Genomic DNA, 24,159 nt, shown 5'->3' with positions numbered 1-24,159 from the left:
GCTTTCCCTCCCCGCGCCGCGCCCCCCTCCGCCCTAACCCTCGGCGGAAGCGGAGTTCGGGCCCCCGGCGCCGGCGGCGACTCAGCCCGGAGGCGCTCCCGCCCGCCCTCACCCCCGCCCCCAACTGAGGAAACCCCCTGGCCCTGGGGGCGCCCGGGGCCCCAGCCGTCCGGGAGCGCTGACACGCGCAGACACGCCCGCGCGCCCGAGGCTGAAGCCGCAGCCTAAGCTGCCCGAGGCCTGGGTGGGGGAGGCTAAGCGGCGCGCGGTTCTGCGCGGAGCCTCTCCGAGTTGGGGAAAGATGCTGGGCTTCCCGCGCCCCCGGCTTCCCTCCACTTTGGGAGCAAAGGCTACACTTAGGGCACAGGGATCAGGGCCCGCCACTCTTACGCCACCCCCGAGTTGGCTGCAGAAATCATTCCTGAACTTTTATGCCCACTCATCCCATCCTGGAGGTGACATTCTACAATCGGCACCACCACTCCTCCAAAAATAAAAATAAAAGTGTGAGAAGGTAGAATAGGGAAGAGTGAGCCTCAGAGTGCCCTGGGCCTAGCCTCGGCTAGCTCGCCCTTTCATGCCATATCACTGACCCTGGTCAGGACCTTCAGGTCTTTAAGCACTGGGTGTGTGGGTACTCCAAGCTGTGCCGTCTCTCGAGCCCGCATATAAAGAGGCCCAAGTTGGAGCTTGGACTTCTTAAATTAAGACTCGCCTCTGCCCAAGAAGGGGAGTATTTTTGAGGATCATTCTCAGCACTTTCTCTTTCAATTATCTGGCGACAAAACTGAGATTAGAGGCAAGGTATTATTGAAAAATGTCTCGAAGCTCCTGGGGAGAGACGAAAGGGCAGGTGCTTCGATGATGTTTTAATAAACTAATTAAAGGAAAATACAATTTTCAAATGGCTACGTTATTGCAAGACCTACATCTTTCATACTAATTGCCTTCTTCATATCTATTACTTCTGGATACATTACCCCAGGCTCCAACTCCATCCTTCCCCCCGCCCCCCCCTACACACTCGCTGTTGGAGGATTAAATACAGTAGCAGAATATTGCTTTTAGAAATGCCGGGAAATTAAAGAGAGTAACAATTTGACAGTCTGTTCTTCCACTTCATCTACCACACAGGTACAACCTTCTTTCTCCTTCCCTCAGTCACCGGAGAAAGGAGGCAGGAAAATGCTGATCTAGTTTCTCATGGAGGAGATTCCCCATTAGGCACTGCCTGCAGCTCTTGGGGATAGATGAGTAGCTTTGGCTGAGAAAATAGACCGCAGCTAGTTTCACTGGGCGCTGCAGGTAATACACAAGGGCAGGCCTGCCAGAGACAAGAGGGGACAGAGAACAATGAGCTATGAGGTAGGGATTCCAACGGTTCCCTCAGCCGAATTCCCTAACTGGCCCCCCCATGGCCCCTGCGCACTATCCCAAGGGTCTCACACTTAAGAGAATGACTTTTCCCTCTCTCTCCCTCCCGCATTCCTAAAGATGTTCAGGAAACAGAGGCGCTTGTACACAAGAGTAAAACGGAAGAACCAAGGTACAAGCAAGAGGAATTAAAATAGCTCCACCGTAAAGACATTTGAAATTCTTGTTCAAATCGTGAACGTTAAGTGATCGTCTTTTTTCCCTCCCATTGTTGTGCTGCAAGGCTCCTCTCTATTACACCTCTAAGTTCTCTCTACCTCCAAGTCCTCTCCTTAGAGCTATGTTCTCCTTTACTTCTTTCATTCCTTCAGCCAGGGGTGAAATTGAACCTTCAAGATATGAAAATTAGCACTTAATGATGGCCATTATCCTGGTGATAACGGAGACTCTTCGGAATCTATTTAGGCTCTCCAGAATTTCTTATCACAGGATCTCTAAACCTTCCTCGACATTCTCACTGCACCTCTGGGGAGGGGTTTCCCCCACAAGCAGGAAACGGAGGTTAAGTGAAAATAGTCGAGTTCTCATTACCTCAGAGCCGGGATTCAGAAGCAAGAACTTTTGACTCCTTATCCTCTGATAAAGTAGCTAGTTCTACCCTTCATTCAAAGCAGAGCCATGGAATCTCACTCCTGAAATCCTCCCCACGTTTACCCTACCTCCAAAGAAACCAAACCACTTTCCATAATCAGGTGATGCTTTAGAAATCATGATTCCAGAAAGAGAAAGGAAAAATTCCAAAACGTCAGCCTTGCAAACAAGAGCCAAAAGCAACCAACCCCCGCAGCTACAGCTGCCACTAGAAATATATACTGAAACCAGGTCATGAGCTCCATTCCCAGAAGAGTCAGCTAGCTTTGCTCTTTTCCATAGCTGCAGACGGCAATACCCAACCCAAGCCAGCTGTTCCAGGCAAGAGTATATGAATGGCTTAGCACATCAAATCCAAATCTACTAATGAAAATATAACTTTGATATACCATGCCCTACTGGTGCCATCTTTCAAATATGACAATTTAGAAATGTTAAGTATCCAGGTAAAAATCCTTGAAATTTTTTCCTTCCACAAATCCCTACTTCCCTGCCATGATAATCCTTAGTCCTAAAGTCTTTCCATGCCCACTGTTCTAACCAGATCTACTCACTGACAAGACCACTTATTGTTGGGCTTTCTATAAAAGGGATCTATGTAGGAAGCATCAGGTCTTGGTGACGATGCTTTTTGGCTATCAGAATAAAACCCACTTTCCCAGCGCTGAGACAGTCTTCATCTTTGTTCATAAATATGAACTATTGTACAACTTGGCCCTCCATCATCTCATCAGTTACAGTGGGTGCTATTTCTTCCACTTTCAAAATAGTTCTTGTATCATCTATGCCTTCCTATTCCCATTGCCATAATCTTTGTACAGATCCTCATTACCCACCCTCCCCTATTAATCCAAGTTTCTCTATTTTCTCCACAACTTCATCCTTCACATTGTCAGAATTTTCTTTCTTCCCCATAGAACTTCAATGACATCTTGTCTTTCAAGCTTTCCTCCTCTTGATATTCAAATCTCTCAAGAACTTGGAGTCGCTACTTTTTGTCATAAAATTACATTCAATGCTTCACTGAAACCAAATTTTCTAACAAAAGGCATCATTTTTATGACCCCATGCCTTTGCTCAGATGGTCCCCTACATCGAAATCCTCTCTACACCCCTTTATCTACTGAGATTCCACCTATACTTTAATGCTTATTGCAAATGTCCCCCTTTTCTCATGAAACATTTTAACCCCCAATTAATAACCTTTTCACACTTTTTGCTTTGTAATTTCAATAACGTGGTTTTGAAATCTCAGTAAATATAACATTGTGTATGACAGCTATCTGTGCTGTTGTCTTATCCTCATTATCAAACTGTAATCTTCTTAAGGTAAGGATTGTCTAATCAAATGCACTCCCAATCTCTATACTTACCAGGCACTTAATTAAAATGGAACAAATATTTGTTGCCTTTAAAGTGCCTTACACTTTTAAATCTATTTACTTATGATCTTTATTCTGTGATCATAACCCATAGTAAAAAGAGGCATGTAATCACTTCCTCTGGACAAATTATTGCATTTGAAGTTGGTGAATTTCAGTTCTCAGTGAGTTTTGGGGATAGTCATATATTTTACTTTATTTTACTTCTATTATCTCTCCCTCCTGTTGCCCCCAAGACAATTTAAAAATAAAACCCATATGACATATTGGTTATTTAAAATGTATTATATATATATTTACATATATATATACTTCATTCTGAATTTTAATTTTCATAAGATATGGATGGTACGCTTCAACTTTAGTCCTTTGGAGGGGAAGATGTTATGGTATTGAGCAAAGTTCTCAAATATTTCAAATTATACTTTATAATGTTTCTCACTTCATTCTATATCAATTCATAGATGTCTTCCCAATTTCCTTTCAAACTTTCCATTTAATCATTCATTATTGGCACAATATCCCCACTTTATATGACTAAATAACAAGTATATATCCCTGTCTAAACCCCTAGGTATAACCTAGATATTAATGGCTAATGATATATTAGAAAGGGGATGTCTCACTCAGGCTCCCATATTTTTTCTAAAGACACTATTAAGAAACATTGGAAAACATGCTAGTTTTCTATTCAGGAAAGAATTTTTGAGACACTAAATGCACTAAGTATTTGGATTACAGACGCAGAAAACCTGCAGCTGTGACAGACGAGCCACTGTTAAGAAGAAATTCTAAAAGTCTATGTTGAATGGCAAGATCAAAAAGGATCAGTCAACAATATGACCCTTCAACTTCTGCCTAAATTACACAAGAATAAGAACAGAAAAGGAAGCTAGTTTTTCATGCTCTCATTAGACCAAGAAACACCTCATCCAGTGAGAAAAGCAGAAGCAAACCCCACTATGGGCACAGTCACTACAGCCAGCCCCAGGGCTGCTTCTTTGTAGTAATCACTGGCAGAAGCCTTGCTTCTTTTCAATTCTACTGCCTGGGGTGTCATCAACTTCTTTTAATAGGTAAAGTAAAAAATGGGAAAAGTTATATCTCTGGGAGAAAGCCAGGTTAATTTTTCTTGAGCACATTCAGCCTGTAAACTCCTTGAAAACTATATATATCTATCCATCACTAGACTTCTCAGCAGCTAGAAACCTTATCCTCTGGAGCTTTCAAAATGTAAGACTTAAGAACTCGGACCATGTTTTCCCATTCAAATCTATTAACTATTCCCCAATAGAAAAGTGATCAAAGGATTGAACAAGTTTCAAAAGAATCACAAACTATATATAAAAGAATGCTCCAAATCACTAACCCCCCAAAAAAAAAAAAAAATGGTATAGGCATTCTGGAAATTAATTTGGAATTATTTAAAGAAAGTGACCAAAATATCCATACCCTTTAATTCAGATCTCAGTCAGGTGTATACTCCAAGGAGATCAATGACCAAAAAGGTTATACATATACTGAAATATTTATAACACTTTTTTTTGTTGTTGGTGTTGTAGTAAAGAAAACAAAAGATGTTTGATAGTCAATGGCTAAACAAATTGTGGTAACTGAAGTAATGATTCTTCTGTAGGAAACAATGAATTTTATGAAGAGAAAAGGATGGAGACATGAACTGACTCAAAATGGTATTAGCAGAACCAGGAAAATAACATACAATTGTATGAACTTTTGGAAGAAGTATACTTGAAACAAGGATACTTATAACAAGGTGTTAACTTAGTGGAATTGATGAGATGATGGTTCTTTAGTATACATATACTTAGTACTTAGCATGGTGATATAATGGTTCTCTAATTCACACATATACAGTGTGCTGTAATGATGTAATCATACCAAGGCATTAAAGGGCTGAGGATTGGAAATGGGACATTTCATTTTTGACCATCCTCCTGGTCAAACTCTCCTACCTCCTGCACTCCTCCATTAAGATCAAGGTCCATCTGAAGAACCTCCAGAAAGTTAGCTCAAACATTACACATAATGACTATAGCAATGAAAATTGAAAGAACTACTATAAGTTGGTGAATGTTGCAAAATCACAAAGTATAGATTGCCCCCTTCTCTCCCCCCCCCCCCCAAAAATGACATCCCTTCCATTCTTTGCAGAGGTGTGCATATGTAGAGGAGTGGTCTCTGGGTATAGAACACTGGAACCACCAAAAAGTCACGTTTTCCCCAAATTATTAAATTCAATGTATTTAAATATACATTTTTTCTTGTCACAAAACCCCCAACACTGTTATATGGTTCTCTGGAATGAAAAAGAACAAGGGAAATAAGTGTTGTTTAAAAAACAAAAAAACAAAACTCCATTGTAATGAAAACCATGATTCTCCTACCCTCCCTCTCCAACAAGGAGTTCCCAGTCTTTTTTGGCTATTTTCCATAGCTGTCAGTACAAGGAAATATATAAAATACTTATTACCTGTCATACTTGTTACCTGTCATGACCATATGTCTTCTCAAAACCCCCTTCAATAGGCAATTCATAGGAAATTGATTATACTAATCCAAAGTTTTGGTTGCAATTCCATATGGGGCAAATAATTGAATGAGATAATGATAATCAATATTTGATTTGTATACCTAACATATATCTATGTACCTGGGGTTGTATAAAAAGTTTAAGATGCCTGTATTAATCAATTTACCTGTGGAGACTAATTAACTCTCTCCAACCAATTCTGCTTCTGACAATTGATAGCATGGAGCCATTAAATATGGTAAATTATTTCAACTTGTGACGAAGTCCACTGAAATCTAATCAGACTCCTTATCAGGTTCAAAAGGTAAAGGGGACTTTTAAAATAGTATCAAATTATTAAGTATGATGATAAATTAGCATTCCTTATCTACAGAGGATCAAGAAGAACTACTAGACTTCCCTGGGTATTAACACATGATCAATGTTTGAGTGTCTATGTGCCTTGTGCTGAATGTGGCATCAGCATGTCCTAGTAACATTGAAGTTAATTTCCTATTAGGATATTGTATTGGTATTCTAACTGAATGAAGTGCATTAATGAGGTCACTATCCCAATTCTATATTTCTGAGTGGGTAACTAGGGAGGGAAATGCAATATTAGGCAAAATTTAGCCCAAGCCTAAAACAAAGTTAAAAAAAAAAATACCAAGAAATTTAACATGACCAAAAACATGCCCTAAAGGTAAAATATCATCCTTTGTATACCTATTTCTCACCACAGCAAATAGCTTAAGCCTGGAACAGAAGGTTTGGGAAATGTTTCCCAAGTAGAGTAAAATTCAGTTTAAGCACTAAAGAGGTCAAGATTGTAAACTCAATCTCTGCACAGATCAATAGCTCCGAACATTACCACTAGCCATCTCTAATATCTCTCTACCCTTTCTCAGGCAAACTTCTTGACTGAACTCTGTATCTCTTGCTTCCTTTAATCCTTTTTACATTTTTATAATCTGGCCTCCAAATAACATTCAGTTGAAATTGCTCTCTGAAGTTATCAATCAAATCTAATAGTCTCTCTTCTTCCTCCTAGACTTCTTGGTAGCATTTTAAAAATTCATCCTTCTCTAAATACTTAGGTATTGGTTACTTTTTTGTCACAACTTTTTACAAGTTCTCCTGAGGACTCTGACTTCATTTTCTGAAGAATCATGTCATATCCACTGACTGGCCCTCTCCTCTAGTTATTGAGATACTAATCAACTTCCATGGGTTTATTGTATTTATGTAAATGACTCCCAGATCTATATATTTAGCCCATGTGTGTTCTGAACTCTAGTCCTATATATCACCAACTGTTTATGTCTTTCAGGCAAGACTCACATCCAAATCAAAATTTGTCTATCCTATGTTCATCCTTCTAGTCACTCAGGTTTACAATCTCTCATTCTGGACACCTTACTTAGCCAATTAGTTGCCTTATCTTGTCAAATATCTCTTGCCTGCCTCTTGCTCCATAGCCATAACCTACTTCAGACTCACTTGGATTATTTTAATAGCCTCCTGTTTGGCCTCCCTACCTTAAGTATCTTCCCACACTAACCTATTCAGTTACCAAAGTGTCTAACCTTGTCACTCTCCCACCTCTCCTAGGAAGGGAAAAAAAAAAAAAAAAAACACTCCCAAAGTTTATTACTTCCATTAAATTCACTTCACAACCTAGTATCTTTCCCATTCTTACACATTCTCTTTTATATACTCCCTGGGGTTGTTACACTAGTCTACTTGCTACCTTTCATGTAGATCTACCTTTGCAGATTGTTTCCCCATACCCAGTTTGCCTCTTAGAATCCTTGGTTTTCAACTGAGTTCAAATCACCTTTTAAATAAGACCTTTCCTTATGTCCATAGCTTAGTGACTGCCCTATCAGTACTATTGATTTTTATTTATTTTGCCTATATTCTGTGATTAAATGTACATGGTCTACTCCATTAGTATATAAACTGAGTGGTTTTCTCATTTATGTCTCAAAGTACACGATGGCATATACAAAGAGCAGAACACTATTACCTGCTAATAACTTAGAATTGTCTCGAGTATTTCACTGGATTCTGGCACAGATAGGGATTACCTCTTTTTATTTCTCCAAAGGCAGGTCAGAGAGCCTACTTCTAGTAAAGCTGAGATGATGTATGGAAAAAAAGTACTTTGAAGTGACCTCAGAACAAGGGTAGATTTCTTGGCTCTGGCTTGCAAATCACATGCTTAGAAACCATTTTTTGATTAGCTGTGTATCCATGAACTGGGATTGTTTTCAGTATCTTGGTTGGCCTAAGTACATTCTCCTGAATTACACTCTAACAGCTTCACTCCTTTACCAAGGGTAGCTGGTGAGAATGCTTTTAAGGTTAAAGATCTTGGGCTCTCTCTTATATGTGGTCATGTGACCTCATAAAACAAGCCTTGATCCTTGTTTTTTTCTTCCCATTTTAGGTGAGAGATTAGAGTGGATAGCCTGAGGTACACAGTCCTGTTATTTTAAGGGTCTGAATTTTACAGCAAACTCAGCATTGGTGCTCAGGCTAGTAGTAACCTTTAGAACTAGGCCCCGTTATAGCTGAGATTTCGTGAATTCGGTAGAACCAATGCTATGTAAAAAAACCAAGTATGAGCTTATTCTTTAGAAACCTAAGTGGGATAGAGGATCATACTTACCTCATACATTGAGGGGAAATGTCTATATTGTAACTTTGTTATTTGTTATAACGTTAAACCTCTTTTGTAAAAGCTAATTGATATTTAATCACTAAATGGAACTGGGTGCTTGTCCCTGGCACCTAACTGTGGTGGAGTCAGTAGAGACTTTAGCTGATGGGAGTAAAGAGATATGTTAAACTTTTACTTCAGAAACCTTTAAGGAGAGACATTGTAGACCATTCTTAGGGAAGTGAGGCCAGAAAATTCCTTTCTACAAGTGTGAGTGAAAGAGCTAAATTATAGACATCAATTTAATAATCCTTTTGGATACCAAGTTATCTCCCTCAGTTCTGTGGGTATTGGGTCAAGAGACTTTCGCCGAGTCTCCATGGATTTGTATCAGTATTAAGATTATTGAAGTACAGTGCCCACAAACCTTATTTATGTTAAAATCTGGGTTTAGAGATTTTGGGGTTAAAAGGGGATCTTTATAGTAGAAACTATCTAAAGGCCATGCTTTTGATGGGAGTGGGACAGATAGGCTGTTAAAAATTCTACATGGCCACACCCATGTCAACTATTCTTAGAGGTCATAGCTCCACTCTAAAGGAAAGATCAAAGCTACCTGTAGTTATGAAGTAGGCACTCCCTCTATAGCTTCAGGCAAGCTCTTCTGTCCTGTTGGAAGATAAAATCCTGTTTAGGCCTGAGATGGAAGGAAGGAATAAAGAAATTTAAAGTGGACCACAGCAAAGGGACTACCACAGCAAGGGAGATTGAGCCAGCCAACTCCAAATACTTAAGTGGTTTGGAAAGGAACATAGATCAGTGGGGATTTTAGCATCTGAGGGCTTTTTAACATAAATCAAACTTGGCTCTGCCAAAAAGTAAGAATGAAGGATAGGGTTTTCTCTCACACTCATTGCTCCCAGCTGGGGTTTTTTCTTCTCTTTCCATTCATCTTTATGTTCTCCTTTTCATTTTATACATCTTTTTTTCCCCCTTCTCGTTCTTCTTTTCCTCCTTGCATCTTGCACCACTGCCAGTTGTCCTGACTGGACTCCAATATTAGAGAGTAGGGCTTTTGATTGCACAGCTTGGTCTCACTTAAAATACAATTAATTCACTTGTAAGTCAAAACATCACCCTCTTGTTGTCATCGGTCCTCTTTGGGAACAAAGGAACAACTTTCTTTTTCCTCTTTATCCAGGTAGGCCAAGATAGCAATGCAATGCTTATTGCCAAACTCATTCACCTCCATGGCAGTAGACAAAAACTAATCTTATAGATTCTTATTCCAACACATATCTTCTGTCTGGAACCAGATGCTGAATGCTTAGAACAGAGGGTAAAGAGTCAATCCAGTCAGCCAAACATTTGAATACCTACTGAATGCAGCATTGTGTATTTTACCCAGCCAATATGGAGGCAAGGATAGCACTAGAAACCCTACCTTTGCAATGCTTACACACTAATTGGCAAGACAACACACCCAGAATACAACAAAACTTCTCACAAAGACGGAGCAGTATAGTAGAAAACAGTTGGAGGCAGACAACCTGGTTTGAGTATTGGCTCCAGAACACATCATAGCTGTGACCTTATCACTTCATCACTCAAAAGCTTCAATTTCTTCAGCTATTAAAAACAAAACAAAACCCAAATGTATTTGTGCTGCTTACATTCCAAATCTGCGAAGATCAAACTAGACAATGTGTGCAAAATACATGTGGATAAAATACCACAGCTATATAAACATGAACTTCACAAAGTAATGTATTAATGCATGCAAATTTAAAACATTTCCTTATTACAGATTTAGAAGCTTTTTATTTTTCCTATGAAAAACAAATTAACTCCATCCTGCACACAAATATCTGTAGTGCTATACAGATCAGTCTGGGTCTCAGAGATCCAGAGTTATAATTTGCCCAATGAAGAAATTTCTCCCCAAGATCATGGCTTGGGACATTCAGGATGGAAACTATCCTGATATGCAGAGAACAAGAATATTTTTTCTTGATCCTGGCTTAGTAAACTTATTTTCTGGGATACGATCCCTGAAGAAACATCCAAAATGTCTGGTGGTGACACATGGATCACACTCTCAAGTTGTCTAGGAGTTTCCTGTGTTAAAAATTTCAGCCTAATCTATCAGTTTCTCAACAGTGATTCTCTTTCAAATAGATCAAAGAAAAGGAAAGGACCTGGAAGCTAGAAGGGTTGCTTATCAGTGGAGGAATGGCTGAATAAAGTAAGGTAATATAAAACTATAACTCTTATGATGTAAGAAATTGTGAAATGAGCAATTTCAGAAAATTCCTTAAGACTTACATGAACTGATACAGAATGATGTAAGAACCAGAAAAATTTATATTACAACTAAAACATTGTAAAAATTAACTTGAATTAAGAACTGATTAACCATGCAAGATTCCAGAGGACCACTGAAGAATATTTGCTTTCTAATAGTGGTGAACTATACATCCAGAATGAGTTGTGAGAAATTGTTCTCATTAAAATGGATTTTCAAAATTTTTCTTTTTGGGGGAAGGGAAGTAGGAAGGAGAAAACGTACTTGAAAAAGAAATTTTTAAAAATAATTCCAGATTGGAATGTATTATAAAAGTAGACAGGAAAGTCAAGAACAGATTTTCAACAAAGGGAAATTAGTCTTAATCCTTTTCCCAATTCATTTGAAAAATGACAAAATATTCTTATGTGTATCTTAATTGCAAAAAGGGTTCAATTTCATCAGGAGGCAGATTGAGGAACAAGATTAGCACTTGAGTTAACAAAAAATAAGGTGTAGGGTCAGGATGGGTGACAAAGATTTTTCATTTTACATTAGGAAGATATCACACATTTGTGACTCTTCTCAACTGTCTCAAAGCTATCACTGTTTGACCACGTAGATCTTACATGTACACAGAAATGTACCCAGATCTCTTACTGCTGCCACCTGCTGGGGTTTTTAACTAGGGTTGGCATGTGTGGTCAGGCTGTTCCAGGTCTTGTCTGATGGTCTTCCCTGAGATTAGTTTGACCAGTCATAAAAGAGCTCTATTAAGAACAGAGAACTGGCTGTGCATGATCAGAGGATATCCAGAGCTAAAGATTTCTTCTCTTACTGGACTCCAGTCATCCCCACCCTACAGAGATTGAATCCCTTCCTGCTTAGTTCCTTGTTCTGATGGGTGGAAACAGATTAGAAACAGCACCATGAGACACCCTGGTGGCATCATGCAGATATTGCCAGTATTCTAAAAAGCAACTCAGAGGCCTGCCTTGATCCAAGAAGCATGACAAGTGGGTGCTACAGTACTCCCCTCTCTTTTGACTTACCTGAATGGGAGAAGGGGAGACAAGCTTACTAAAGCATAGCAAATGAGCTATCCCTATAACTTACTATTAAGTAGAGGTCAATAAGACTTTCACATTTTGGAGGACATCAGATTATTAGCTCAAGTCTTTGCATACTAGGTCTGCATTTAGGTACTATCTGCCCGACATCTCAACTAACAAGAACATCCTAAATGGAGAACTACAGAAAAAGGATAGATATAATTTTTGCCTGAAATGTAGGGCAAGACAACAGGGAAGCAAAATATCTATGTAGGAAATAAAATTATAAATCAATACCAAAAAACACCATCCTTGCGGTCATGAAGACTGGATAACGACTGATACATATTAACGACATCACCATGAACAAGTCATTAATACTCTTGAAGCCTGAAGCAACTAAGACCATAAATACTAGTTGCTACTATATAACAAAACATTTCATAATTCTGCAAACAGATGAAAACAAAGCAAACACCTGAGATATTAGCATTTTAAAGTTTGCCAAACATTTTAGAAACATCTTGTTTCACAACATCTTGTCAAGGCACATACTAATAAGCTCCATTTATATAATGGTTTACAAAGTACTTTTTACAATCTAATAAAGCAGGTAGATATGCTATTCCCATTTTTTGGACAACTGTTTCAGAGAAATATTACTTATCCAGGTTCATACTGTCAGAACTAGATCTTACCCCAGCAGTTTCACCAAGTCTAGTTTTCTATTCTAAATAAACATATGGTCTCTACATAAAGCAAACTAAGAATAATATTATGAAGTTATCAAGAAAGGCTTCTCAGAAGCTTCAAGACAAGCAAAACATCCTACTTATTGAAACAGGAATAGGACAGAATTGGATCTCTTGGCTTTTGGATGGTTTGCTATCAAGATAAAAGGCCAATACAGGGATATCTCAATATTTCTGCCAAGATCTTTTTTCCTAGATCCCTAAACAATATACTTACTATCTTCTGTACTTTGAAAAGGAATCTCATTGTCTTAGGCTAAAGATTAAAAAGGACTTCCTGAAAATACACCTACAGAAGCAGCTAGAATATTCTAAGTAGGTAGTTCCTGCAAAAATTGATGTAGGATAAAAATCTATTAAAAAGGGATGAGTAGTTAAATTAATTTTTAGTCATCAGGAAGAAAGGGATTAGTGAACCAAGGATATAAAAAAGCTTTTCTAGGAAGCTTTTTAAAGAGGTCCCATATATTATCAAAGTAATCATAGCAAAAAACTTTTTGTTCATCAGTTGGGGGAATGGCTAAAACTATGGCATATGAATATAATAACTGCAATAATGAAGTTTGGGGTTTTGATAAGAACCAGGAAGAAAAATGGAATAAGAGAAAATTGAAGACCAGACAGTTTTAAATACCAAACTCCCTTTTTCTCCCCAAAAGATTCTCTTCTCTTTGTAGAGACAAGATGTTTAACTTCATATAACTTTTTAAAAACTTTCTTCAACTTTTTTTCCCCCAATTTTTACATGGCATAGGTTTTAAATAAAGGTGGAGAAAACATCTGGGAGACAAAAAGAAAAACTGTAAAGAAGGAAGCAGAAACTTGTTTGAATGAGAAGTTTGTGATTTAATGGTGGCCCAGATTCAGAACTGAAGACAAAATTTAAACTGTTCAAACATTTTTAACAGAGAATTAAGCAACTAGTATACTCCTAGGCAATGTGCTTGATGTTTTGTAGATTACAAAAGGGTTAAAATGTAAACCCTTAGCTTTAAGAAGCTTAAGATTTTTAGTGAGTAATGTTTACAAAAAAATTGAAACAAGTTATACTAGCACTGACCATAGATGTAACAATTTCAAAAAAGGCTAAAGAAACAGGAAAGGTGAATAGTTAGGGGATAAACAAAACAGATAAGTCTGGTCTTAAAACACACAGTGCATTTTACAAAGCCAAACTGTAATAGAAATATGGGTAGAGGATCCATTGGTAGCAGAAGCTATAAAGTTTAAATAGAAAAAGAGTGAAAATAGCATTTTGGTAGACCTAAGCTAGAGAGGTTGGAAGAATTGGTCAGTAAGGACATACTGCTTTAGGATTCAGTAGACAGAGAAACCAGTTAGAGAACTTTTTGTAGTATTTAAAAACAAGGAGAAATTAAAAAACCAGTTTTTTCAAGTTGCAGTTAAATGCTGAAAACAAGTTCTTTTTGAGATTTTACAGAGATACTTGTGGAGGCAAGGTCCTAAAGGATATGGAAAGGTATGGAACCCAACAGAGTTAACTTCAGATAAATCTCTTAAAAATTATAGGACTGGGCTAAAAATGTAATTCATGCAACTACTCCAGCAAGCAATCTGGAATTAAGGAAACAATGTCAATATTGACTCAAAATTCTTTTGCTAGGCATATACCCCAAAGTATTTATAGCACCATTTTCTACAGAAGAATTAGGAATTAGGTACTAATTGGGAAATGCCAAAATACTAAAAAAAAAACAAAAACAAAAACCATGGTACGTGAAAATATCATGCTACAACATGTTGACTAAAGAGATGCATATGAACAAGTGAAAAGTAGGTAGAGCCAGAAAACACATATACAATTGGAAGGGAAGATATGCACTCATATGAAAGCTGAACATTGTGAAAATTATACATATATTTCTTTCTACTCTTACAGTTAAGAGTTCCATAGTATGTTCCCCCCGCCCCCTATTTTGTTCTTTCTGAAAAATCCTGTAAGGATGCTCTCTGGGACAAAGAACTAAAGGACAAACTGGCCATATTAGAACAAAGCTAATAAAAATATATTTCATTAACATCCCATCCACTTGTAAATGATGTAATCTGGTTTCCATTTTATTTTTCCAAGATCAACAATGACCAGCCTCTTTTAGATTTCTTATCACTTAGTGGATACTAAACCATATGATTAATTTATCTTCTCCCAAGGTTTCAATGAAACTTAGGTTTTTTTCTAATGTCCTTCCACTACTTGAGAGCAGGTTCACATTTCAACTGTCATCTCATTATTCACCTACCCCATCTCATTTTTAAAATCTTGCCTTTTCTTCAAGTTTTCAAGTACTGCTACTCCCATGGCTTTTCATTCATAACCCTTCTTCCCCATTTTTTCTCAAAATACTTGTCTTTATCTCTACTTTTAAAAAGTATTTGTTAAATCTCTACTACTAAAGTGCAAGGTACTGGAGATAGGGATATAAATTAGAACCCTCCTATCTACAGTTATGACCTTAGACCCCCCCCCCCCCCCCCATTAAGGAAAGTAAGTCACAAGTTTAGCATAGTATAGCCAAAATCTACGTGAGCAGTAGCTCACATTTCAGCTTTTGAACTGTCAGGAAAAATGCTCTAAAATATGGATGCTTATTAGTAAATCAGCTGATCCCAGGATCACACACTAGGCAATTAGCAAGCCTTGTATATACAAGTCCCTAGCTTTAGGGACCTTTATCCTCAACTATTACATATAGCATTAGCCTAGATGGATTCTTCCTGCTAATACTGACATCCACAAGTCTACCTGTTTGAGAGCCCTGGTTACAACAGGGGAAAAAGCTTAAACTTTTATGTAAATAGAAACCAGCTACTCTCACCATAAGCTTACCCTATCTTTCCATTAAAATGTTTTATATATATATACTTATGTAAAAAAACACATGTCCTCTTTAAAGTATGTAGTACCCAGTGTTTATCTGACAAAATGTGGTTATTTCTGTTCGTTGAATAATTGAAATTTATGACTCGGGTTGAACATTTGGATTTGTTTTGTAATCAAATGTTTATGTTCCTAACTCCAAAGTCAACTGGTACACAACTCAAGTAGTTCTTTAACTATCCCAAATCCAACCATTTTTTAAAGTGATTTATTCCCATCAACTTTACACTCAAAATTTTATTACAATTCTAATTGCTGAAGTTTCTTAAATACCTTTAAGAGTTGACCTTTTGCTTTTAGATGTCCCCTTTTTCCATTTCCTTCAATAATATATTCCTTTAACAAAACATTTTATATTTATTTAGGCCTTACCTAAAATTATATGTAATTCAATGATTTACTTAAGTGTGTGGTTTAGGGCTTTGTTCTGAGAAGAAATTCTTAAGAGAATGTTCAATGGATTAGATCAACTGAATGACCTTCAAAAAATAAATAGATCACAAAAAACCAGTGTATTAGGCCTGCAAGCCTCAGCCTCTGTGACTGTATCTGGTGAAGAAGCTAAGTACTTACCTGAAGGCTAGTCACTGACTAACCAAGTATCCCAATGGTCCATAAGAGGCTCCTGTCCCCAACTTCAAATTACAGAAACAAGTATTTACAAAAGGTCTTCAAAAAAAAGTTTAATTGTCAGAACAAGGCTAATGGCTCCTAAATTCCTTCTTCATGGCACTGTTAAGTCTTGTACCCATCCCTCCAAATGCAGTCACTCATTGCACCAAGTCCAATTGTATTTAGGCCCTCAAATGCCATATCTCATGAAGTTTCGATGAAAGCTACCCATTCAAACCTAAATTGAAGTAGAAGAGTTGACTCAGAACTAGTATTGAGAGTTCAAATGCAAATAAAATATGGGATTTAAAAGGGAAAATTGTAGCAAAAACCATTCCCTTTGTTTCTATTCATTAAGCAACATGAAGGGAAATCAACTTTACTTCTTAGTAGGGAGGTTTTATAGGAAGTACTGGCTCCCTCTTGTGGCTTGGAGTGGAAATTTCCACCGAAATCGTCCTGAAGTAATGCCAAACTTTTTTAAATCTAACATTTCAAGGTAAAGTGAATTTCAAACTACTCCTTGATACAAGTGAAAATTACTGGGTAACACATAACCAGATATGAAAAGTCCTACTATATCCATGGTTCAGATGACTCAAATTCTGACAAATTGGTTATGGTGTTAGTTTGAAATAGAAAACAAAACATTTTAACAGTAACAAAGGTGACTAAGATGCACACACACTGTGATTTCATGCTTTGCATGACAGATATAATGGAAATGCATTGAATACAGAGACCTAAGTGTGGAAGTACAAATAAGACCTTATTTGGAAATTTTTACTCTCAAAACTAATTTTTATATTCTAGATTATAACAGAGTTCTCTTTGTAATGTACTCAAAGAAGCATATTATAAGTACATAAAATCATGGGTTCTTCACTCTACCTAATCAGTTACTGGAATCTCATGCTTTATTATTTTCCCTAGAACCAACTAAGTAGGGGGTACAATGTAGTAAAGATGTCACACCTCTTTCAAGCTACATAAGAGGCAAACAGTGTGTTCCATAATACCTAGCACCTCACTATGGGCAAATATCTACTTATATTTTGTCACTATGGATTGGATACAAAAATACTTCCTCTTCAAAGACTATGTATTCTGTCAAGACAGCTTTCATAGCTGGCAAGAAGTACCTTCAAAGTTGCTTATATTAACTGGAACAAATATGCTGGCTTCAGTATGTTGAAATTTCTTGGGCCTAACCATAAAACAAATTTTATGCTTAAATAGATTAGAAAGTACTATAAAGAAAGGTTTTTTTCCACAAACAGCACTAGTCTAATCCCACCTCAGAAATACTAAAATTTGATATTGCTTGAATTTTTTCAATGAGGGGTTGTATTCACATTTAAGATTAGAATTCTGCTCTCTAAGCTTAAAGTTTGGTTGATGTAATACAAGAATGCCAGGCAAACCAGAGTACAGATTGGTATTTTGACTAATTAACAATAAAGATGGCATAACAAAGGCTATTTAAATTAATATAATAAAAATGAGTTATGTTCCCAGAACTTTAAAACTGGTGCTAATTACAGTATGAACTCTGGCAGGAAAATGCGTCAAAAGTCATAAGCATTCAATGTTTACATAAAATATGTTAAGTATCAAAAATGGACATTACAAATGGTAATGAAAAGAAAATGATGGAACACTGAAAGGCTATGACTTCAGTATACCAACCAAATCTACAATCTTTAATATAGCTAGTCTCTTAGTATGGCTCAAGTATGGTTTAAAAACTCATCAAGAAATTAATTCATTTGAAATTAGCAACACATACATATAAGTACAAAATAAAATGTGGACTATAGTCAAAACTTACCTTTTAGATTTCCAGATGGGCTGTAGCAGGGTGGGCTGCTCTCAGTCAGATGTGAAAAATAAAATGCTTCTTAAAAGAAATTTCTCCTAGGTTAGAAATGTTGGGACTAATTATAACCTCCTTCCCCCCGCCTCTCCCCCCCTCCCCCTCAATAACCCAGGTAGTTTATTTAAGAGGCCAAAAATAATCTTTTATTAATCTAGTTTGATAGAAGTGTTTTCATTTTATTCCCCTTGTACTCTTTACCCCATTCCATTAGATTTTCCTCAGATTAAGCTTTGATTTTCTGACTGCTCTAAACACATAACTACTAAGCTTCTTACCTTTAACTTGAAGTCCCTGCTTTGAACTGACCTCAACCTGTTATGGTATTCAAAGAGATTTAGAATGGGAGATATATCACTATTTGAGAATAGAATTCTTGGGTCTATTTTGTTAGCAAAAAGAAATGAGCACTTTGTTCCCCTGGTTGTTTACATAAATTTCCACCAACATTCTCTCCAAATAGTAACTTGACAATGCTTTCTACTTCGGTTCAGCTTGGCAAGAAGTTAATAGGTGCTCACCAACTCCTTGTACACTGTACTTGTTTCCTTTCAAAAGTGCTATTTCAAACTTAGAAGGCAACATGATAGCACAACAGAAAAGTCAACCATTTAGACCCAGATCTTAGGATGGAATCTTGGCTCTTCTACTTACTATTTGTGTGATTTCAGGCAGGTTATGTTGGATAACTTTAAAAGGCTATTTCTAGCCATTTACAGAGATCATTTTTAAATGATGAACATGTTAAGGAAAGATGACAGTTATTATTGTGATAATAAACTAACCTGTGATTCTGAAGTTTTAAAGGTGTGATGGGTACCACTGGGATTTATGAACCCTTAAAATTGACTGAATCTCAAGAGAAAATTAGTCAACCCATTTACCATTTAGTTTTGTTTTGGGGGAAGGAGACATGAAATTTCATATTAACTTAAGTCTTTGAGAATTTGCCTGGGACATGTATTTAATACCAATTGCCATTAGTTGATTCAATAAATATCATCCTTTATTATTTTAAACCCAGGTCTTTCTAATTCCATTACTGACAACTATTAACAGATGCTGAATTTGTCCTTACAATCAGGTAGATTTCAGTAACAGTTCTAACCACCAAAAAAAAACCAAAAAAAAAAAAACAAAAAACCCAAAAAACTGGCAGCCTATGTCCAAATTATCTGCCAAGGCTGGTCATATTTTATGAAAAGTATAACTTTCAACAAAATTCTGCATTTTCAACTGATTTTCCAAATGAAACCAATACTTAGTGTTGTTTTAAAAGACCAGGATAATATAATGAAACCAGTATTTTATATAAAGCAGTCTCCTAGTAAACTGCAAGTCCCAGGTAAACAAATGTTTGATTCAATTACAATCACCATTTTATACCACATTACCTTAATTTACTTAATTATCACTTCTAAACTAATATGAGATTATCTCACTAGGGCTTCTCATTAGTCACATCCTGTAATTTTCCACCATTTGGTAGGCTTCTATATAGCCATTTCAGTGTTACCAAAGTAGGCAGAGCAAATACTAATTTTTTTTTTAAAAGGGTCTGAAACTGCTGAATTGTGAAGAAAAAAATATTGAAACCCATTAATATCTGGTCAATTTAAATTAAGAAATCAGACTTATCACCAGTTTACTGAAAAAATTGCTGTCTCAACATCAAGATGAAAAAGGACAACCATGCATAGTTTTTTAAAAAATGTTTTATTTTTCAAAGAAAAATGGCAATAGCCAATTGGAAACCTACTTATTCTTCAACTCCGAATTTGTTTTTTTTTTTTAAATTTAGAGAAGTGACTTACTGATTTACTATTTTACTTTAAACAAACCCCCCCTTTTCCCCTTTATATGTTTACCATCTACTCGTGCTGAATCCTTCCAAGGAGATTGCTCCAGCGTACCTCTCCAGGTCCTCGCTTTGCTCCTTTTACCAAAAAATGCAAAACACAATTCCATCGTGCATCTTAAGGGCTCCAATCGTCAAAAATAGGAAAAAAACCTTTGGAATAGCCAATTAAGTTGAATAAAAAAAATCCACACGAATGCGGTTTGGTTGGGGCAGGAATCCACTCCTATGTTCCTGGTAATCTGATCCCGCTCCATGAATCCTTGTAATTCATCCTCCCTATCCTATCCACATTATGATTTGAATCCAATGATCCAGCTCCAAGGATTGGGATCCAGTGAGCCCTCTCCAATCCAAACCTTTATAACCAGCAAAACCAAAAAAGAGGAGGCAAAATGTTAGATACTGTAATCAAAAAAAGGTTTCTGGGGAATGATGAGTTATGTCTGTCATCAATTTAATAGATGTACATCAATAACTATCAATTCCCCAAAACAAGCTTTTGAATGGTGAAGTTCAGATAAATTTTAGAAACTTAATTATCATAGAGACTAATTGGAAGAAGCATTGTATATTTACAGGTCAACTGATAATGCCAACATTTGTTACTGTACAGTGTATTACAGGTTTTGTGGTTGCAAAAAGTTATGTAGTTGAAAAAGTTTACTGCTATAACTACCCACCTAGTTCTAAACTAAAGCTATGCTCCCATCTGCAATTTAATCTGTAAATTAAAATAAATTCTCTGTTTTAAAACATATCTGGGGAAGGGTGAGGTGAGACTTAAGATATTATTCCCAACTAGTTATCTACACCAACATTTCGGAGTTCTATATTTGCTTTCATTTCGATGCTTAAAAATGAAATAGCAACGCTATATCAGTCACACAGAGGACATGCAGATTTAGCAGTATTGATATTATACTCTATCTGTTTGGAATTAAGATACCCTGTACCCACATGTACACCAACAGCAGGTTACATTAACAGTTGTAACTAAGCATAGTGACAAATTAGTCGGTCCTTCCCACATTAGTCCCTACTAAAAACAAAAAAAACAAAAAAGGGGGGGAGCAAAACGAGTCAAAATTGCTATAAATGGGCAATGTAATCTTTGCCACAATTGCCAAGGTTTTAAGGAGCAGAGCAATTGTAGCTCAAGGTAACTACAATATAAAACGTTTGCAGATGTCTTATGGTAGATGTAAATACTCAAGTTTTAACCACTGTCTTCTAGTATAAGGTCAATACTGCCAATTTCATCTGTGACAATAGCACTTGGAGTCATACCATTGCCTCCATTATTGATCTGATCCTCCTCAATCCTCCTTTTGACAATCCTAAAATGATTGAAATGTGCTCCACAATCCTTAATCCAAAGCATTCTTAATCCATCTCTTCAGATATGTCTACAGAAAGACACATGAAAAGGCAAGATAAAACATAAGAATTCCCCCAGATAAGACAAGATAACCAAACATTCCCAACATCCCAGTTCATACACACCATAGGAACAGACATTTACACAGCAATATCACAGTCTGAAGAGCATGGGTAATTAAATTTAAACAATCCTGCCTACGACATCACTTAAAATACAATTTACCAAAGACATGAGGGGAATGTTGATGTTAGGAGCAAAGGGATATTACACAAGAATGCAATTCAACACCAGCCCATTTTGAATAAAACAGTTTGAATTAAAAAATGAAAGATTGTACTGAGTAAAGGAAAACTGTATACAACATGGGGTTCTACAAAAAGTGTCACCAATGATCTTTATGTGCGAGAACGAGATCTACTATGACGGGGGGAGTAGCGTGGAGATCCTCTGCTTCTTCTTGGGGAATAACTTCGACTCCTGCTGTTGCTTCGACTACGGCTTCTGCTACGACTACGGCTTCGAGATCGAGATCTTCCATAACTTGGACTTCTTGGCCCATCAACTTTAACACGGATGTAGGCAGTTTCTCCCTATTGAATAGACAGAACTTTCGATTGAAAGATCTATGTCTTCAAGGCATGCTGACTGAATACAGTGCCATAAAATATCAAGACAGAACCAGGAATGTTATTTGTCTCGAACCATAAAAAACACAGAACATTTTTGCCTGGGTCCTTACCTTTCAAGTCCCATTGTTAAGCCCCTTGTATCCAACTCAGGCCCAAAAAAAGAGAAAGTGTATAACCTACCTCATGAGATCTAAACTTAGTGTTATCCAGTTTTCGAACTGCGTAGGTCATATCTTCCTTCCGAACAAACTCCACGACACCAGTTCCATCTCGGTAAACATCAGCATAACATACATCACCTGCTTCACGCATGTGATCCTTTAAATCCTGCCAACTTCCACTTGGAGGCAGCCCTGAATCAAAGAATTAAAACTGTTAATATCAAATATTTGTTTTTTCTTTTAAACCATCCAGTTACAAAGCATCCATTTAAACTATAGTGACAAACACAAATGTACACTTAAAGTAACTAAATACTTGGTAAAAAAAAAAAAAATATATCAGATTATTTGCAAAACTAAGTATGTTCCTATCAGGAAGCCTGGTTCAGACTAACATTCCAATTAACAATTTAGAGGCAGGCATTAAGATTTCTCATTGATGTAAGGTGCTCCCTATTTAGACGTTCTTCTAACATCTCGGCCTTGCTTAGGCGCAGAGTAATGAGTTAACTGGGACAACAGAGCCAGTACATATTTATCAAGGAGGACTGGTAGAGATTTCTTTGATATAGAGACACTGCCTAATTCAGCACCTAAATAAAACCGAGCACGAAAACAGAGATGGGAAATCGTCCTGATAAATTCTCCTCTTCCTCTTAGGATGCAAAATAAAATTACAACTCACCAGAAACGACCACTCTGTATTCTGATCGCCTGGACGGGGGGCCATAGCGGCCTCGAGGGGCTCCACCGCCGCCCCCGCCGCCGCCACCCCCTCGGCCAGTACCCCGGCCACTTCGGGGAAACTCCACACGGAGCCGATATCCATCGTAATCATAACCGTCACGCCCGTACACAGCATCTTCCGCGTCCCTGAATTGGAGAAAATAGAGCGCATACAAGAGACTTGAGCAAATCTGGGGAGTCCAAGCGGAGGGACCTCTCAAAGAAGCGGCGGCCCAAGCTTCGCACATGCGCATATAATATAATACGCGAGGGGGGAGTTTAGGAGGAGGGGTTCGGGAGCAGCAACCCACGGGCTCCGCATAAAAGGACCGGCCGCGGTGGCCCCTCCCCCACCCGGGCATGCTGCACGCGGGCGCGTCCCTTCAAGCTGCCCCACGAGTCTTCCCACCCCGTTGTGATCTCGGCTTCCCGCCCTAGGGCTACAAGCCCGGGTACCCCGTCGGCGTCCACGTGGCCCCAGCGCAGGGGACACAGGGAAGCCGGCCAAGAGTAGTCATGGCTCCCGGCTCTCCCCAGGGCTTTCCGACTGCTCCCCTCACCCTGTCTGAAGCCATGCGTTTGTTTCCTCAGTGCAGGCCCCGGCTCCCCCTCTTCACAGGCTGCAGGGCGGGCCTGCGCCCTCCTCCGCCTTCCATCTCATCCCTCCCCAGCCAGCTCTGTCCCGGGCCTCCTCCTCACCGCGGATCTTCGAACTCCACAAAGGCGAAAGGGGGCCCTCCGCGGCGGTTCTTGAGATCTATGTCGCGGATGGCGCCGTACTTGTAAAATACGTCCTCTATGTCCTTGGTGCGGATGTCTGGGGGTAGATTCCCCACATAGATGCGGCAATCATTGTTCCCGGCCGGGCCTCGGATCACTCCTCCTCCCGACATGGCGGTAGCGACGACGAAGAGAGGCGCGGACTAGAGAGCCGGATTTCCCTCCCCCACCCTCCAAACACACAGCGGAGGAAACCTGCAAGCTACACCACGTCTCCCGCGGCTGCTCCAAAATGGCGCCCTTATCTGCCTGCTCCGCGCACGGATACGGGGGAGGGGAAGCTGAAGTAGATTCGCGGTCACGCTGCGCACGCGCAAGAACGTAACGGGCGCCTCTATGGGTTCGTTGCGCACGCGCGCTCGGCGTCACCCTCCGCGGTGACAGAAGAACTTAAAAAAGAGTCCCGCGCCGGTATTATATATCGAGTCGTCGAACTTCTGCGTGACAAAACCCAATGATAGAATCAAAACTCTGAAAGGAGTTGTATTTATTGGAGACTACTAGTTTCCGTCAGGCCAGGCCATTTCTCTTAAGAAAGAGGAAG

At 38.4% G+C, this 24,159-nt stretch overlaps 1 protein-coding gene and 2 long non-coding RNA genes across 3 annotated transcripts; all 3 read right to left on the bottom strand.

Annotated features, from left to right (window-relative positions):
• Nucleotides 1-805: 805 nt before the first annotated feature.
• Nucleotides 806-10,364, bottom strand: LOC127560007 (uncharacterized). Its single transcript, XR_007953248.1, has 3 exons — nucleotides 9,511-10,364; nucleotides 9,219-9,271; nucleotides 806-1,324 (listed from the first exon to the last, which is right to left on the bottom strand). It is a non-coding gene; the product is annotated as an uncharacterized LOC127560007 (long non-coding RNA).
• A 3,148-nt stretch (nucleotides 10,365-13,512) lies between these two features.
• Nucleotides 13,513-18,026, bottom strand: LOC127559999 (uncharacterized). The gene is made up of 2 exons (XR_007953245.1): nucleotides 17,344-18,026; nucleotides 13,513-16,439 (listed from the first exon to the last, which is right to left on the bottom strand). It is a non-coding gene; the product is annotated as an uncharacterized LOC127559999 (long non-coding RNA).
• A 1,748-nt stretch (nucleotides 18,027-19,774) lies between these two features.
• On the bottom strand, nucleotides 19,775-23,889 carry SRSF1 (serine and arginine rich splicing factor 1). Its single transcript, XM_051994209.1, has 5 exons — nucleotides 23,535-23,889; nucleotides 22,795-22,982; nucleotides 22,129-22,301; nucleotides 21,226-21,909; nucleotides 19,775-20,294 (listed from the first exon to the last, which is right to left on the bottom strand). The coding sequence occupies exons 1-4, from the start codon at nucleotides 23,726-23,728 to the stop codon at nucleotides 21,715-21,717; spliced, it is 750 nt and encodes a 249-aa protein (XP_051850169.1). The 5' UTR covers nucleotides 23,729-23,889; the 3' UTR covers nucleotides 19,775-20,294; nucleotides 21,226-21,714.
• Between the last annotated feature and the right edge of the window lie 270 nt (nucleotides 23,890-24,159).

The sequence above is a fragment of the Antechinus flavipes genome, chromosome 4 (assembly GCF_016432865.1).
Source record: "Antechinus flavipes isolate AdamAnt ecotype Samford, QLD, Australia chromosome 4, AdamAnt_v2, whole genome shotgun sequence".
NCBI lineage: Eukaryota > Metazoa > Chordata > Mammalia > Dasyuromorphia > Dasyuridae > Antechinus > Antechinus flavipes.
The sequence above is the reverse complement of the archived record's forward strand: the minus strand, read 5'-3'. Positions and strand labels throughout refer to the sequence as shown.